Here is a 15,166-nt window from a genome sequence, read left to right on the forward strand (position 1 = left end):
CTGGGGCAGCCGCATGGCCGGTGCCGCGCTGTCCGGCGGGGTCGGCTCGGGACCCGGCCCGCCGCCCACTCGGCGCCCCGCCCGATTCCACCGCGGGAAACCACGCGCGCCGAGCCCCCGGCACGCCGGGAGGACGGTGCGGGCCGATGACGTCACTGCCGCTGCGCCGTGACGTGTGCGTGTGTGCGTGCGAGCGCGCGGCGGCGGCGAGACTACGCTTCCCAGGTAGCCGCGCGGCACGTCCACTTCCGGCGGCGGCGGAGGACCCGGAAGCGGCGGCGGGCCGGCGAATCCCGCGGCGACAGGTCGGCAGCGGCGGCAAGAGTATGCGAGGCGGCCGGCGGCGCGCCGCGTTGCTTACCCCGCGGCAGCGGCAGCGGCAGCGCGCGTGAGCGGCGGGGCCGGAGCGTCCCGAAGGGCGCCGGGGAGCGGCGAGGGGCTCCGCGCTCGGCCGGGGGGCGGCAGCGCCATGTGGAGCGGCCGCAGCTCCTTCACCAGCCTGGTGGTGGGCGTGTTTGTGGTGTACGTGGTGCACACCTGCTGGGTTATGTACGGCATCGTCTACACTCGCCCGTGCGCCGGCGGCGGTAACTGCATCCAGCCCTACCTGGCACGGAGGCCCAAGCTGCAGGTGAGCGCCCGGGTGGGGCCCTTCTCTCCTGAGTGGGGCCCGGGGCTGGGCAGGGGTGTGGGATCTCCAACCCCCCCCCCCGCTCCCCCCCCCCCCGCCCCCCGCGCCGGAGCCTCCGCGCAGGGGGCTCTCCTATCCTGATCCGTGGCTTCCCCTCCCCCAAATCGTGGTGGCCCCGGGCAGGCTTCAGGCACACCCCTTGTCGCCCCATTACAAGGTCCCCAGAGTTGGTGTGCCCCCGCTCTGCTGATTCAGTCAGCTGCGCACTTTAGCAAGTTGTTTTTTTGAGGAAGACATGTCACATACAACTGTCCTTTCAGGTCAGAGCCCCGACCCTGTGGGAGTTGAGAGGAGGCTGTCCTCATCGGCAGCAGCCCCCTCACGGTAGCCATGTGTGTGTCCTGGCAGGGGCCATGCCAACCTAATTTTCTTGACATCCCTTTTAGCTGAGCGTGTACACCACCACACGGTCCAGCCTTGGTGCTGAGAACAACGTGGATCTCGTCTTGAACGTGGAAGACTTTGATGTGGAGTCCAAGTTTGAAAGGTGTGTTTATGGGACAGGGTGCCCGTGAGGCAGTGCATGTCACCAGACATCTAGATTGTTTCAGAGTTAGTGTTTGTACGGAACAAGGTTCTCTTAGAGAAGCCGTATCAATTACTGTCTTGTGAACGGCGGACCATTTTAACTGGAGACCGGTGTGTGCTACGTGAACAGTCAGGCTTTTGTTTTACTTGAAAGTAGCATGTGAGTTTGCCGTGTAGGAAGCAGCTGGCACCAGCATCGGGTGCTGTGGAATGCACAGCGCCATGGGGAGGTTCTGAAGGAGTGGGTGTCGTGGTGGGAACGACATGGAGATCTGGTCGTTGCTGCCGTGTCCCATAGCAAACGACCCATCTCTTTCTAGAGGAAGGAGTTGCACATCTAACCATGGCTCTAGTGCCTAAGATTTCAACAAGCGTAACTTTAAAAATGACGTGCTTGTCAAGTCTGCCTTTTCCTTCTGCGTCGCCTGGGAGGTGTTGGCTACGACGGGAACATGTAATGTGCTGGAATGAACGCCCTCTAGCCAGCCTGCCCTGTCAGCTGCAGAGGTGGCGCAGCAGGCAAGGGACACACATGCTTTGGGTCAGCCTCTGCCTGCCTGGGACCTAGGCGAGTGACTGACCTTTCTGAGTGCTGAGAAATGGAGGCAGAAAATGCAGGCTTTTCAGAATGTTTTAAAAAATGTTCTGTAAACCTCCACATCCAGGACTCTTAAGTAAAGTTACAGACAGGTGGGTTTCATTTTCAGTACTTCTAAGCTAAAATTAGTTGGTATGAAACAGTGCAACTCATAAAGATATCTGAGTAGCTTTCACTGTGTGTTTATACATGGAATAAAAGCATGCATGTTTTAAATTGCAATTTGTCTTATTTCAGGACAGTTAATGTTTCTGTACCAAAGAAAACAAGAAACAACGGGACGTTATATGCCTACATCTTCCTCCATCATGCTGGTGTTCTGCCGTGGCACGACGGGAAGCAGGTGCACCTGGTGAGCCCTCTGACCACTTACATGGTCCCCAAGCCAGAGGAGGTCAACCTGCTCACTGGGGAGTCTGCTGCACAGGTGAGCATCGGCAGCAGGTTACCAGCCCAGCGAAGCCGCGCTGCCGCTGGAATCCACACTCGCGTCCCCACACCTGCCGCCTGTGTCCAGGGCCAGAGTGACTGCCGGGATCCAGAGCTGTGTGACGATGTTGGCAAACGTCTTTCAGCCGAATCTTTTCCCTTAGGTTTGCAGATGTTTTATGTCAAATCAGTGGCATGAAAGTTAAGTCATCCGCTGACATTCCTTACCCAGGTTTCTCCTCGGGCCCTGGGCCCTTTCGGTCCCCGGGGAGCATGGGTGCAGGGTGGCCCTCCTCTGGAGCTCAGCTGCAGCCATCACTTGAGTCGAGGAACTCACACTGCACCGCGTACAGGGCAGGTCCTGGCTGTTCGTGCTGAGATACGGCTTCAGAGTGTTTAAAAGGCGTGTGTGCAGATTACGTCATGCACGTCCAGGGAAAACTGCATGTACCAGGAGACGCCGGGAATCTTGCCAGTGACCGTTCAGAGCCGTGGGTGGGATTCTGGCGCGTGCGTGTGGGGTGGGAGGCGAGGTCAGTTACGAGCAAGGCCGTGTCAGCAGCGCCACTCCGTGCAGGGACGGCTGTCTGTGGCCAGGGCAGGGTTCGGAAGCCTTGCTGGCCGGCTCCGACCTCGCCCAGTTCGCACTCCCTGCTTGCTGTGTGTCCTCGGAGAGACCCTCCGTCTCCTGTCGCACGGGGACAGTGTGGCCCTGCCTTGTGAGGCCTTCCTAGGAGCTGGAGGTGGCGGGTGTGAAGAGTGTGGAGGAGTCTTTGGGCTGTACAAATGCCAAGGAAATGCTAGCCGTTATTATTCTCTGGGAGGCCATTTTTGGTAGAAATCGTGACGCATAAACGTGTCTTTAGGCAGGAGATAAATGAATGCGCCGTTGCTGGGACTTACCAATTAGATCAGAGAGAGAGGTTTGCCGGCCAGTCGGTTTCTTCCCGACCTTTGTCAGTTGGGACAGGAGCCTAGCCCCTGCCCCCGGTTGGGAGGTCATCTGGTGTCTGGTGTCACCGCACACACGCAGCGCTCAGCTGCAGCTCGCCTGCACCCCTACGGACTCGCCCGCCCCCCTCAGGATCCCTGAGGAATGGGCCTGCTTCCAGGAGGACCCAGGATGGGGCTCAGAGAGATCAGGAGCACGTGTCGCTTCTGCGGAGAAGGCGCAAGGAGCATGCGCGCCTGGGCCTGGCAGCTGGGGGTGGTCCCCAGGCGAAGGCGCCGACCGGCCTGCTGCCATGCCATCCGCCCTGCCTGGCCTCTTCCTAACGCGTCGCTCCTGCGGTTTAGCAGCAGATCGAAGCTGAGAGCAAGCCGACGAGCGCCCTGGACGAGCCTGTTTCCCACTGGAGACCCAGACTGACGCTGAACGTGATGGTGGACGACTTCGTCTTTGACGGGTCCTCGCTGCCTGCCGACGTGCACCGGTACATGAAGATGTAAGTGTGCCGTCTGGCCCGTGACGGGGCCCGCACAGTGGGGGCGAATGCGGGGCGTGCTTACTCGCCCAGCTTCGACCGTCGTCCGCTTGCTCCCTCAGCCGACAGCAGAGGGGGCGGCCCCAGGGGAGTGGGCCGGAGCAGGGCCCTGGAATCGCGGCCCACCAGGGTCCAAAGGCGGGTTGGCCACACTTGCATCTTTGAGCTGTCCCCGAGGCGAGAGGCTCAGAGGGGCCTTAGGCGCGCCTGGGGCCCTGGGCGTCGCTCATCTCTGGGAGGTCGCGCTGACTGGGGTCGCGACCAGAAGCAGCCAGAGGTGCGGGGGGCGGGGTTCTCGGGTAGACGCAGTGTGCGGGGGGCTGCACGTGGTTCCCCTGAGGCGAGGACGCACCGCAACGTGGAGAACTGCTTCGCCTCCAGGGTCCAGCTGGGGAAGACGGTGCACTACCTCCCGATCCTCTTCATCGACCAGCTCAGCAACCGCGTCAAGGACCTCATGGTAGGCACTGTGCCTCTGGGCGCCGGCTCCTGCGGGGGTGGCTGCCGCGCGTCCGCCTGGGCGCGGGTGTGCGTGGCTCCCGCGGGGGTGGCTGCCGCGCGTCCGCCTGGGTGGGGGCGTGCGTGGCTCCCACGCGAGTGGCTGCTGGGTGTCTCCCTGGGTGTGGGTAGACGTGGCTCTCGAGTATCTCGCGTGTCTCTCTGTGCGCGCTCGGAGTTTGCCGTGAGGGCGGGGTTCCCTGACCAGCCCGTGCCCTCGCGGGCGAAGGCGCAAAAGGTTTTTGCAACATGTGGACGGCGGCACCCGGAGCTCCTGGAGGGCCACGTGAAGGCGGCAGTGGCTCGTGAACGGTGGTCCGTTGAACCGAGGCTTTTGCCGCGCAGGTGCAGGTGATTCAGACAACGTCCTGAGCAGACGTCCCGCGGGGCTTGCCCCGAGTCACTGCCCTCCCCAGCCGTGTGCGCCTAAGGGCCCGGCTGCAGCCGTGCAGGCAGATAGGAGCCCGGCAGCCCTGTTGTCACGGGCAGCCACGGGGCCTGCTCTCCCAGGGCGGGCCGGAGGACGAGTGACAGGGCGGTTGGTGGCGGTTGGTCGCTGGCCACTCACAGGAATAGCAGCGGTTACGTTTGGCTGACCGTGCGCCGAGTGCTGTTCTGAGCCCTCCTCAGGTGTGTAAAGGTCCCCGTCCAGTGGTGGCGTGTCATTGTGTTTCACAGGCTTATCTAGGGTCACGGGTGGTCTCGGGCTGAGGTCGCATCTTAACAAAGCCGATAAATCACCTTGCAGCCCCTCTGAGCCCCATCGTGGTTGCTTGTGAGTTCACAGGGAGCCAGGCCACACCTGCCTTCTCTTCACACTCAGAGCTCCGAAGGGCACGGTCCCCACCTCACAGCGAGAGCCGGGGCTGGGGGATTGGGGGGCCGACCTCGCCCGGGGCTGGGGCACTCAGAAATGACTGTCCCTGCTCCGCTGTTTACTGGGACCCACGGGTCCCTAACACAGGTCCTCCCTGCGCCTGGGCCCCGGCCGCGCCTGTGTGGGCCGCGCGGTGTGCAGACGGCTGCGCCAGGGCCAGCGGAGCAGCTCAGGACGGGCCGTGTGGCCCCGGGGCTTGCGTGGTCACCCTCGGGAAGGCACCCGGGAAGCAGTGGTGAGGACACAGTGAAGCCTGCGGCCCCTGCCGAGCACCGCGCTCCGTCAGCCGCCCGCTGGTCCGGTGGAGGCCTGCTGCGCAAGCGTGCGTGACTCGCGCCCAGGCGCGGGCAGCTCGTGGTTCCCAGGGTGCCCTCTGCCGTCACGGTTCCTCTCACTCGCGGCTGCCTGGCGGGGGGTGGGGCGGGAAGCTGTCTATGCAGACAAGCAAGCCTGGTGTGGGGACGGCACGGCCCGCCGTGGGGGGAGTCTAGACGGGGGCAGCCCCTGGCCCGCGGCCCGCCCGCCCCACGGCCGACGCGCTGGGCCTGGGGTCTGGTTGATCCTGGCACGCGGGGCTGCCGGGCTGGTGACACCAGCCGTCCTCCGTGAGGGGTCGCGGTGGGCATGGATCGTGACGCTCGTGGGTGTGCCCAGGACCCTCAGGGGCGTGGGGTGTCGCTGTGTGTGCTGGGGGATGCCCCCCTCCTGGACGCTGGTCACTGCAGACACCACTCCTGAGGCAGCAGCCCCGGTGGAGCGGGCCCTCGGCTGCGGGGTGGGCGGGCCGTGTGTGCCGCCCCCTCGGTCCCCGGCCCTTCCGCGAGGGGGCCCGTGCCGCGTCACATGCACGTCTGGTCCTTGGCGTGTGGGGTGCTGCCCGTGCCAGGAAGGACGCGCGGAGGGGACGCGAGGTCAGGAGAGGGGGCCTAGCCCCAGGCGACAGCACGGACGTTGGAGCCCCGGGGAGCGCGGAAGGAGGGCGCTCAGCCTGTGCCCAGTCAGCAGCCTCGGCCTCCACTGTGCACGGGCCGCGGGGGGCACAGAGCCCGGGGACGGGCTCGGGGGGCTGGCAGGCAGGTTCCAACCACGCCGTCCTCCGATCAGGCCATCAACCGCTCCACCGCCGAGCTGCCCCTCACCGTGTCGTACGACAAGATCTCGCTGGGGAGGCTGCGCTTCTGGATCCACATGCAGGACGCCGTGCACGCGCTGCAGCAGTTCGGTGAGGCCGCGCACGTCCCCGCCGCGGCCCCGGGCCCCAGCCGCCCCGGCCTCCCGCCGTGCCAGTCACGGGGCCCCCAGCGTCTCGTTCCCTCGTCCTGGCTCTGGAAAGTCCCTGCCAGTCACTTGGGAGTTCGCTTTACCCAGGCGTGTCTGGACGCCCGGTTCCGGCGGCCGCAGCCCGCAGAACCATCCGCGGGACGGGCAAGGCCAGCGTGGGCCGCTCTGCATCACGTTTCTTTGTTCCTTCTTAGGGTTTTCGGAGAAAGATGCCGACGAGGTGAAAGGGATTTTCGTCGACACCAACTTGTATTTCTTGGCGTTGACCTTCTTCGTCGCAGCGTTTCACGTGAGTGGGTCACTGGGCCCTTGGCGACGACGGGGGCAGGTGCGGGTGGCTCCGAGGGCGCCGGCAGCTGGGGGATCGGTGTGGCACTGCCCCGCCCAGCAGCCCCCCGGTGGCCGGCAGACCTGAGACTCGCCGCTGTCTCGCGAGGGCCTTTCTCCCGGCCCGGGAGGGGGCGTCTGGACCTTGGGGCACCGGCCACCTTCAGGTCTTGGGACGTGGCTGACTTTGGAGGCCATTTTGAAAAGAAGTCCAAGACCACCGGGAAGAAAGAACGACTGTAAAATGGGGTTTTGCCACGTGGGTCCCGGTGCGGTGCTCACGCCGTTGAACAGCCCTTTCCGAACGTGGTCTCCAGCTGGCAGAGGAAAGCCGTCCCGCGCGATGGCCGTGCTGGACTCAGGCCGGGGAGGGGGGAGACGGCGGGGCCCGGCGCACTGTCCCGCAGCCGGGTCCGCGTGCCCGGGCCTCCGCCGCCAGTCCAGCCGAGCCCATCGCGACTGTGCTGGAAAGCAGCATTTGTCACTCCAGCGCGTCTCAGAACGAGCACGTGCCCTTGCCCCGAGGGGCGGGAGCGGCAGGCCCTGCGGGCAGAGGAGGCTGTAGGCGCCCCCGCCGCCCGCGCCCCTTCCCCTCGCCCAGGCCCAGGCGGACACCGCGGCGCGGCGCCTGAGGCGCGGGGCGGCCCTGCGGGCTCTGGGGCCCAGGCGCACGCTCCTGCCCTTTTCCCTCTGCAGCTTCTCTTTGATTTCCTGGCCTTCAAAAACGACATCAGTTTCTGGAAGAAAAAGAAGAGCATGATCGGGATGTCCACCAAAGCAGGTAGACGCCCTCGGCTCTCGGAGCCGCTCTGCGAGCGCACGCTCAGCTTGGCAAAGACGGGCGCAGAGTGTGTTTAAAACCTGAGGTTGTGACGGTGATGAGTGCCAGCTGCAGACCCGCCCCGTCCAGATGGGGCCCCAAGGCCTCGTGGGTAGTCACTGGGGAGCTGTCTCTGGATCTCGGCAGAGGCCACACAGCCAGGGCCTGCTCGGCGACCACACAGATGCTGGCCCTCAGCGCCCGTCTGTCCGCTTACCAGGCGAGTGCCTTGTGTGGACAGGCAGGTCCTCCTCTGTGACAGTGACACGCCCGTGGGGGGCTCTGGGGTGCCTGGGCGCCCTGTCCCTGTGTCATTCGTGGCTCGGTTTTCTGTCCGCTGGTTTTGTCAGAGAGGACGCCCCGCCGGCCGTCTCAGGGGAGGGGTGGGGAGCGGGCAGCGCTGGCTGTGGTCCCGCGGCTGCGCCCACAGACGACAGCCCGGTGTCCTTGCCTCCAGCGAGCGCCCCAGTGGAGAGGCCCCAAGGCCGCAGGGCAGTCCAGCCGGCTCCGTGTCTCCCATCACGGCGCCAAGGGGGAGACGCGCTGGCGTGGGGTGGCAGAGTGTGGCCGGTGGGGACGGCAAGTCCCACCCCGTCAGCACGCCTCCCAGCATGGCGTGCACACCTCAGCCGGCAGAGGTGGCCTTCGGGCCTGCTCTGGAGCCTTCCACAGTCCTTTTAGCCCACCGCCCTCAGTCACGTGTAGCCCAAAGGCCACTGTTAGTCCACAGAGTGGGAGGGCCTGCAGATCTGTGCGCGCGTGGGGGGGGGTGAGCGGGGCGGGGGGGCGGGGCGGCCCCGTCAGCAGGCCCCCTCTGTCCCCAGTGCTCTGGCGCTGCTTCAGCACGGTGGTCATTTTCCTGTTCCTGCTGGACGAGCAGACGAGCCTCCTGGTGCTGGTCCCGGCGGGCGTGGGGGCCGCCATCGAGGTGAGCTGTGGTCTGAGCTGCCATGTGCGGTGGTCCTTTGGCCTGAGTGCTCAGGACAGTCGGTGCCAAGGAATGACCCCGGCCCCACCATGGGCTGGCAGGGGAGTGGCTGCGGCAAGGCCTCAGCCAAAGCGGGAGCCCAGAAGGTGACTTCTGGTGGCCCTGTGGTTCTCATGAAAGGGCACTGGGTCGTCGCAGCCATCACGATGTGCTGACGCCCCGACGCCCCGGGCGGGTTGGGGTGCAAGAGTCGGGGAGGTGGCCCGCACAACGGCGCCCCACCGCACGCACCATCCGGCCAGCCATGCGCGGTTCGTGCTATGAGGGAGGGCCGCCAGCCGCAGCCGGGAGACCAGAGACCGCCCCCAAGGCTGTGCTCGCCCTGCCCCCATGAGGTGACCAGAGGAGGCATGGGGGGGTGGAGGTGCCCAGGGAATTGGAGGCCAGCAGGGCGGGAAGGGGACTCGGCCCAGAGCAGGACGCTGGCCTTAGGGCCACTCGTTGCTGTGAGAGGAGGTGGTGGCGTCTGCGTCCACGCGGGGCCGGAAGCGGGGCTCCTCGCCCTTGAAACCTCAGGGGCCGCTTCTGTTCCCTCAGCTGTGGAAAGTGAAGAAGGCTCTCAAGATGAGTGTCGTCTGGAGAGGCCTGAGGCCGGAGTGTCAGGTGAGCCTCTGCCGGGCCCTCTGGGCAGCGCCGCCTCACCCCCCCCCCATTGGGCCCCACGTGCTCCACGTCCCGTCGCAGGCCCCAACGTGTGCCGCTCCGTGGCTGCACCCGACGCGGTGTGGAAGCCCACGCAGCAGGTGGCGGTCATCTGATGACGTCACTACTGTCCAGCAGGGGGCAGCGCCCTCGACTGAGCCAGCGTTGGCCCCGTAGTCACAGCTAGTTCAGGGCGTGCGTAGGGACCCCGGTCAGAGACTCAGCGGCGTCTGCACCGAAGGCAGGCGATCCTGTCCTCACCGAGGGGCCGCGGTCCGATGGGCTCCTGCGGCAGCCGCCCACAAGCCAGCCGCGGCCCGGACGCGTCCAGCTCCCGGAGCTTCCCGCGCACAGTGGGGCTGGCAGGGAGTGGCGTGTGGGGTGCCAGGCGTGGGGCTCCCCCCGCTTTGCGGTGGGCATCGGCTGGGGGCCCCCCAGGGCCCAGGGCGCTCCTGTTGTCCTAGTGGGTCAAGGTCAGGAGCTCGGCGGGCAGGGCGGAGCGCTGCTCCCAGAGCCGCCCGCGGACCCTGCCTTGCTGGTGGGGGCAGCGGCCGAGCGGCCCGGTGCCAAGCGCGAGTTTCACTGTGAAAGGCCACGGGGCAGGGGGTGCGCAGGCCACAGCGCGTGCTCCGCCAAGCCAGGGTGCAGAGGAGCACGCCCCCGGCCCCTGGGTGGAGGGCGGGGTCGCAGGCCAGGGTGCAGAGGAGCACGGCCCCCGGCCCCTGGGTGGAGGGCGGGGTCGGACACCCAGCCACGCCTGCGCCTGACCCGGCCGCCTTTCACTACAGTTTGGCGCCTGCAGCGAGTCGGAGAGGAAGACGGAGGAATACGACACCCAGGTGGGCAGACAGGCCGCCGAGCGCCCCGAAGTCGGTCACCGCGGGGGCGTCTCCTCGGAGGCGGGGCCCCTGCCCCTGCCCCTGCCCCTGCCCCCGAGGTCCTGCCTCCCGCACGGTGGTCAGGCCTCTGAGTTCATGAGCAGACCTGTCCCCGTGGGGCTTGCTGTGGCCGCAGGCCCACGTGGCGCCATGGGGAGGCCCGCGTGTCTGGCCACAGCCCTCGGTGCCCTCACGTGTGCTTCTGGGGCGGGGGAGCGTAGCTTTTTGCCTTAACGGACGTCGGCTTGCGTCCCGAGAACACACACAGGCACGGCCGTGCGGCTCGGGCAGCAGTCCCCGCCCGTGGCCGGAGCGCCGCTTCCGGTTTCTTCCCGTGTGTGCTCTGCCCCGTCGAGCTGGCTCGTGCGGGCGAGCCGGGTCGGACCAGCCGCGGTGGGCGTCACGGCCCACGTCAGCCTGGCCCTGGGTGCGCTGCGTCCCGTGGGTCTGACGGGCCACACCGCGTCCTCCGTGGCAGCCGCCCCGCGGGGCTCTGAGGCCGCACTCTGCGCCCGCAGGCCATGAAGTACCTGTCCTACCTGCTCTACCCACTGTGCGTCGGGGGCGCTGTCTACTCGCTGCTCAACGTCAAGTACAAGAGGTACGGCCCCCGTCACCTGCTGAGCCCGGGCCTCCGTCCCCTCTGCAGTGGCAGCCAGGGCCCAGCCACTCCTGGGTCGGGAACGCTGGCGGGAGCGCCCCGGCAGGGGACACACTGCCGCAGTGGGCCAGGCGCCCGGCCGTGCGCCCGCACCCTTCTCTGGAGCCGTGGGCACGTAGAGGTCTGGCTCCCGCCTCGCTGTGCCCAGGGCAAGGGCAAGCGCGTGGCCTGGGACCCGCGGGGGGTGGCCGCTGCTGGGGCCTTGGGGCGGGGAGCGGCTGCCGGTGACTGGCGGCTCTCGGGACAGTCTCCACCCCCACGGCGAGCCTTGTCCACGGAAGCAGGTGGCAGGTGGCGTGAGGGGCCACCTGGGCCTCCAGTTCTCAGACACCGTGCCTTGGACGGGCGCCCGGGAGAGCTGGGGTGCTCGGGGGCTCCCGGAGGAGTTACTCTCATCAGTGTAACAGACGCGAGCTGACGGGGGTGTCAGGCCCTCGGTGACGGCTCCGTCTTCCTTTCTAGTTGGTACTCCTGGCTGATCAACAGCTTCGTCAACGGTGAGTCCTGCATTTTCCTCTTTGGGTGGCAGCATCCCCAGTGGGTCCCACTTCACTGCCCCTGTGATGCGAGGTCACCTGCCAGGCCCCCTGCCCCACGCGCCTGCTGGGCCCACGACGCCCGGGCGACCCGTCAGCGCCCGTGAGCAGCCTGCTCTGCCGGCGGCAGAGGGCTCCGGCTTCACGGCGAGTCCTTGGGGCGCGGCAAGGCGGTGACCCCCAAGCACGGGCTCGTGCCGGCCGTCCCCCCTCACGGCGCCACCGTGTCTCCGCGGGCAGTCAGGGGCCCTCGCTGCAGCCCCCAGGGCCAGACCTGGGGCCACTGAACGAAAGGCTGCTCCAGAGTCACTGTTCGCAGCCGCCCAGCCACGGGACCTGCCCCCGGGCCGTGCGGGGTGGTGCGGGCGGGGCGGGCCTGCGCTCCAGCCCGTCTGTCCCCGCAGGGGTGTACGCCTTCGGCTTCCTCTTCATGCTGCCCCAGCTGTTCGTCAACTACAAGGTAAGACGCGCCCCGGGGGCAGCGGCCTGGGCGCTCCGTGCGGCCCGCTCTGAACCCCCACGTGTCTCGTCCCCAGATGAAGTCGGTGGCGCACCTGCCCTGGAAGGCCTTCACCTACAAGGTCAGTGCCCTGCCTGGGGCCGCTGCGCAGGCAGGCGCCACGTTTCGGGCACGTGGCGGGCGGCTCCCCGGGCCCCCTCCCCAGGGCAGGCTGCCCTGAGGGTCGTGCCACCGCGCCCCAGCCCGTCCGGAGCCGCCACCTGCTCCCCGGTCTGCTCTGGTCGCTCTGAGAGGCTCCGTCGCACGTGGCACGTCGGCTGCGGAGGGCTTTGCCGACTCGGGCCTGAGTGCACGGGGCCCGGGCAGGTGGCCAGGCGTCCCCAGGTGACCCCCAATGGCCGGTTCCTGCCCCCGTGCCCCAGGCCTTCAACACCTTCATCGACGACGTGTTCGCCTTCATCATCACCATGCCCACCTCCCACCGCCTGGCCTGCTTCAGGGACGACGTGGTGTTCCTGGTCTACCTGTACCAGCGGTGGTGAGTCCCGCCCTGGCCGCGCTGGGCCGTCCCGGGGGCGGGGGCGGTTCGCGGCGCTTAGCGCCCAGGTGCAGTGGCGCTGCTCTGTCCGCCTGTCCAGGCCAGCCTCTGCAGGCAGGCGAGCTCGCGCCCCCGCTTCTGCACAGCGGTCGCCTCCCGGGCCTCGACTCAGGGCTGTGGCGTGACCCGGCCCAGTGGCGGGAGGGCGGGGTGGACCCCAGCGTGTGGAGTCACGCGGCGTGCTCTGTCACGGGACGGGCGTGTGCCGTTGCAGGCTCTACCCCGTGGACAGGAGCCGGGTGAACGAATTTGGGGAGTCCTACGAGGAGCGGCCCCAGCGGAAGCTCCATGCAGACTGAGCCCGCCGGGTGCCCGGGGTCAGATGGCCACGTACTTGGGACACTTCCGGGAGCTCCCCGGGCACCCCGCCTCCGCATTGCCAAAACCTCCAAGCGTGCCGTGTGCGTCCCTGGACCCCCTCCGTGGTGCGGGGAGGGCGGGCAGCCCCACGCCGCCCCGGCCTGTGGATGGCGCCGCGGCGCCGAGGTCCCCGGGGCCGTGTGTCACCGCAGTGCCTGCCCCGCGGAGGGCGGGTGCGGGCGGCTTCCACCGCAGTGGGCACATCGGACGCCTCTGTGCTCTGCGGACTCTGGGATCAGATGGCTTTTTTGTTTGTTTAAAAACTTCACTATTTTAAAGCTTAACTGATGTACGTTTGTATTTTAAAATAAACTTCTCTGGCTGTAACGTTTTCTTGTCCTGGTGTGACACAGAGTGCGTTCCAGACACACCATTTGCCCCGTCCTGTGGTGGGCGTGTGAGCGGGTTCACATACGTTTGCTAAGGGGACAAACGTAGCGCCTGTCCCTAGCCTCCGCCTTGTGGGTGTCCCTGGGGCAGTGCAGGGGGGCGAGGCGGGCGGCCCCGCGGCCAGGCCAGCCTTTGTGACGTCACCCACACGGGAGGCGCGCCGCGAGGGTCAGGCGGCCAGCGGGCCTCTGCGCCTCCGGCTCCGCGCGCTGTGCTCTCCGGGGGGCGGGGGCCTGCTCTGCGAGCACCGGCCGACGGCACGCACTCCACGCCTGCGCGTGTGAAGCCTGAGGCACCCTCCCGCTGCTCCCTGGCCGTGCCCATGCTCACCATGCGGCCCGTCCCTCGCCCTCCGACGGGCCGCGCGGGGCCTGCGCGGGGCGCTGACCGACAGGCCGGGCGTGCGAGCCGCAGGGGCCCGCGGTCGGCTCTTAACCGTTTTGCTTAGTTCGTCTCGGATCTGAATTTCCGGATTTGTTGGTGTGGGGCGGTTCCTGCTGTGCTCTTGCTTCGTGTGTGTGTGGCAATGCCTGCTACGCCAGTCGGTCCCCTCGGGTGGCTGTGACAAGGTGCCGCAGAGCAGGAGGCACGAAGTTCCTTAACTAAAAAGACGCCGTGCCACACGTGGGGGGGGGGGGGCGCGCCTGGAACTGACCCCTCGCTGGTGGATGCACGTGTGAGCTGGGTGGATCCTTCCAGAAAACTCACTCAGACCATTCACTGCATCCCCGGCCTGGAGGCTGGAGGCGGAGATCAGGGCCCGAGGCCGCTTCTGAGGGAATGCCGCAGATCGCTCGCGGGAAGCAATGCACGCCGCGGGGCCACCTTCAAACCCCGCGCAGAGACGAGCCCGCTAACGCGGGATTCCTGGCCCAGCAAAATACGTCTCGAAATATAGTTCCCAGTTCGCTTTTCCGGACACGCACGCGCTGGAAGAGCTGTGCCAGGTGCCCAGGAGCCCGCCGCTGGCACCGGCTGGAAGCCTGGCCTGCACGAAGGGGCGGGGCACACCAGAGCTAGGCGCCACGTGGGGCAGCGTAGAGGTCGTCTTCCCATCAGTCATTTTAAAGGTGATGGACCCCTTAAAACTAAGACAGTAACGATGTTTCGAGGGGTCTGTGACGTCAGAAACGAAATGCGCTCTGACAGGACCACAGATGCAGGCGGTCACCGTGGGGGGGGGGTCTCCTGCCACACGGGAAAAGGCGAGGAGACTCAGGCACACGGGGCCGGCCAGCGACGCGCTCTGCGAACCCCGTGGCGACCTCCGGGGTGAGACACCTGCGGCTGCGGAGCCACGAGGAAAAGCGAATCACGAAAAGACACTCGGTGCAAGAGAAGGCAGGGAAAACAGAGCAAAGAACAGACGGGAAACACAGAAAAGCAACAGCAACGCAGATTACAGCCGAGGCTCGGCGACGATCACAGTGAATGTAAATGGCTTAAACCCGCCAATTAAAAGGCAGAGATTGCCAGACGGCGTGGAAAAGCAAGACCCAACGGAACGCTGCTTGTAAGAAGCCCACCTGAAATACGAGGGCACAAATAGGTTAAAAATAAAACACGGACCAAAGATTCACTGTGTTAGCGTTCATACAAAGAAAGCTGACTGACTGTATTAGTATCGGGAAAAGTAGATTTCAGAGTAAAAATATCGCCAGGAAATCAAGTCTTCGTGAAAGTAAAGGCCGGTTCATCAAAAGGACGTAGCAGTCGTAAATATTTACGTGCCCGATCACAGCTTCAAAAATCTTGAGCGAAAATTGTTAGAAATGCAATGAAAAATAGCGGAGTCCACAATGCCAGGGGGTTTCTCGGAACCGACAGAGTAAGTGTGCGGAACGTGGCCGGCCACGTGGCGTGCATCTCGACACCCCACCCACTTCCGAAAGGCACACATCCATCTCGAGAGCTCCCGGGACACTTGCCCGGGGAGACGCCCTTCTGGGCCCTAAGACAAGCCTACACGAATTTAACATTTGGGTCGCGCAAATCACGTTCTCTGGCCCCCCTAGAACTAAGGGAGAAACCAGTAACAGAAAGACCTCTGGGGAAATCCCCAAACATTTAGAAGTTAGATATCACATTCCCAAATAACCCCTAGATCAAAGAAGAAATAA

At 66.0% G+C, this 15,166-nt stretch overlaps 1 protein-coding gene across 3 annotated transcripts; it reads left to right on the forward strand.

Annotated features, from left to right (window-relative positions):
- The first annotated feature begins 262 nt into the window (after nucleotides 1-262).
- CLPTM1L (CLPTM1 like) lies at nucleotides 263-12,746 on the forward strand. Of its 3 annotated transcripts, none has more exons than XM_016124695.2 (17): nucleotides 264-631; nucleotides 1,078-1,178; nucleotides 2,055-2,244; nucleotides 3,543-3,691; nucleotides 4,112-4,190; nucleotides 6,210-6,327; nucleotides 6,581-6,675; nucleotides 7,410-7,494; nucleotides 8,358-8,461; nucleotides 9,059-9,124; nucleotides 9,952-10,002; nucleotides 10,560-10,642; nucleotides 11,165-11,199; nucleotides 11,643-11,698; nucleotides 11,775-11,819; nucleotides 12,121-12,236; nucleotides 12,511-12,746. In XM_016124695.2, exons 1-17 carry the CDS (start codon nucleotides 470-472, stop codon nucleotides 12,593-12,595), a joined length of 1,620 nt encoding a protein of 539 aa, XP_015980181.2. In that variant the 5' UTR covers nucleotides 264-469; the 3' UTR covers nucleotides 12,596-12,746. The 3 variants fall into 3 exon arrangements, with proteins under 3 accessions (XP_015980183.2, XP_015980181.2, XP_015980182.2); XM_016124696.2 differs by having other exon boundaries at nucleotides 470-631; nucleotides 3,546-3,691; XM_016124697.2 differs by lacking the exons at nucleotides 11,643-11,698; nucleotides 11,775-11,819; nucleotides 12,121-12,236; nucleotides 12,511-12,746 and adding an exon at nucleotides 11,479-11,567 and having other exon boundaries at nucleotides 263-631.
- The last annotated feature ends 2,420 nt before the right edge of the window (nucleotides 12,747-15,166 follow it).

This window comes from Rousettus aegyptiacus, unplaced genomic scaffold (assembly GCF_014176215.1).
Source record: "Rousettus aegyptiacus isolate mRouAeg1 unplaced genomic scaffold, mRouAeg1.p scaffold_m13_p_8, whole genome shotgun sequence".
In the NCBI taxonomy this organism is placed as follows: domain Eukaryota; kingdom Metazoa; phylum Chordata; class Mammalia; order Chiroptera; family Pteropodidae; genus Rousettus; species Rousettus aegyptiacus.

What these genes read in the sequence shown, in the direction of transcription:
- CLPTM1L (XM_016124695.2), top strand. Translation starts at nt 470, where the DNA reads ATGTGGAGCGGCCGCAGCTCCTTCACCAGCCTGGTGGTGGGCGTGTTT. An exon ending in GCACGCGCTGCAGCAGTTCG is followed by an intron (nt 6,328 to 6,580) that starts GTGAGGCCGCGC and finishes GTTCCTTCTTAG; the next exon opens with GGTTTTCGGAGAAAGATGCC. An exon ending in CGGAGGAATACGACACCCAG is followed by an intron (nt 10,003 to 10,559) that starts GTGGGCAGACAG and finishes CTGCGCCCGCAG; the next exon opens with GCCATGAAGTACCTGTCCTA.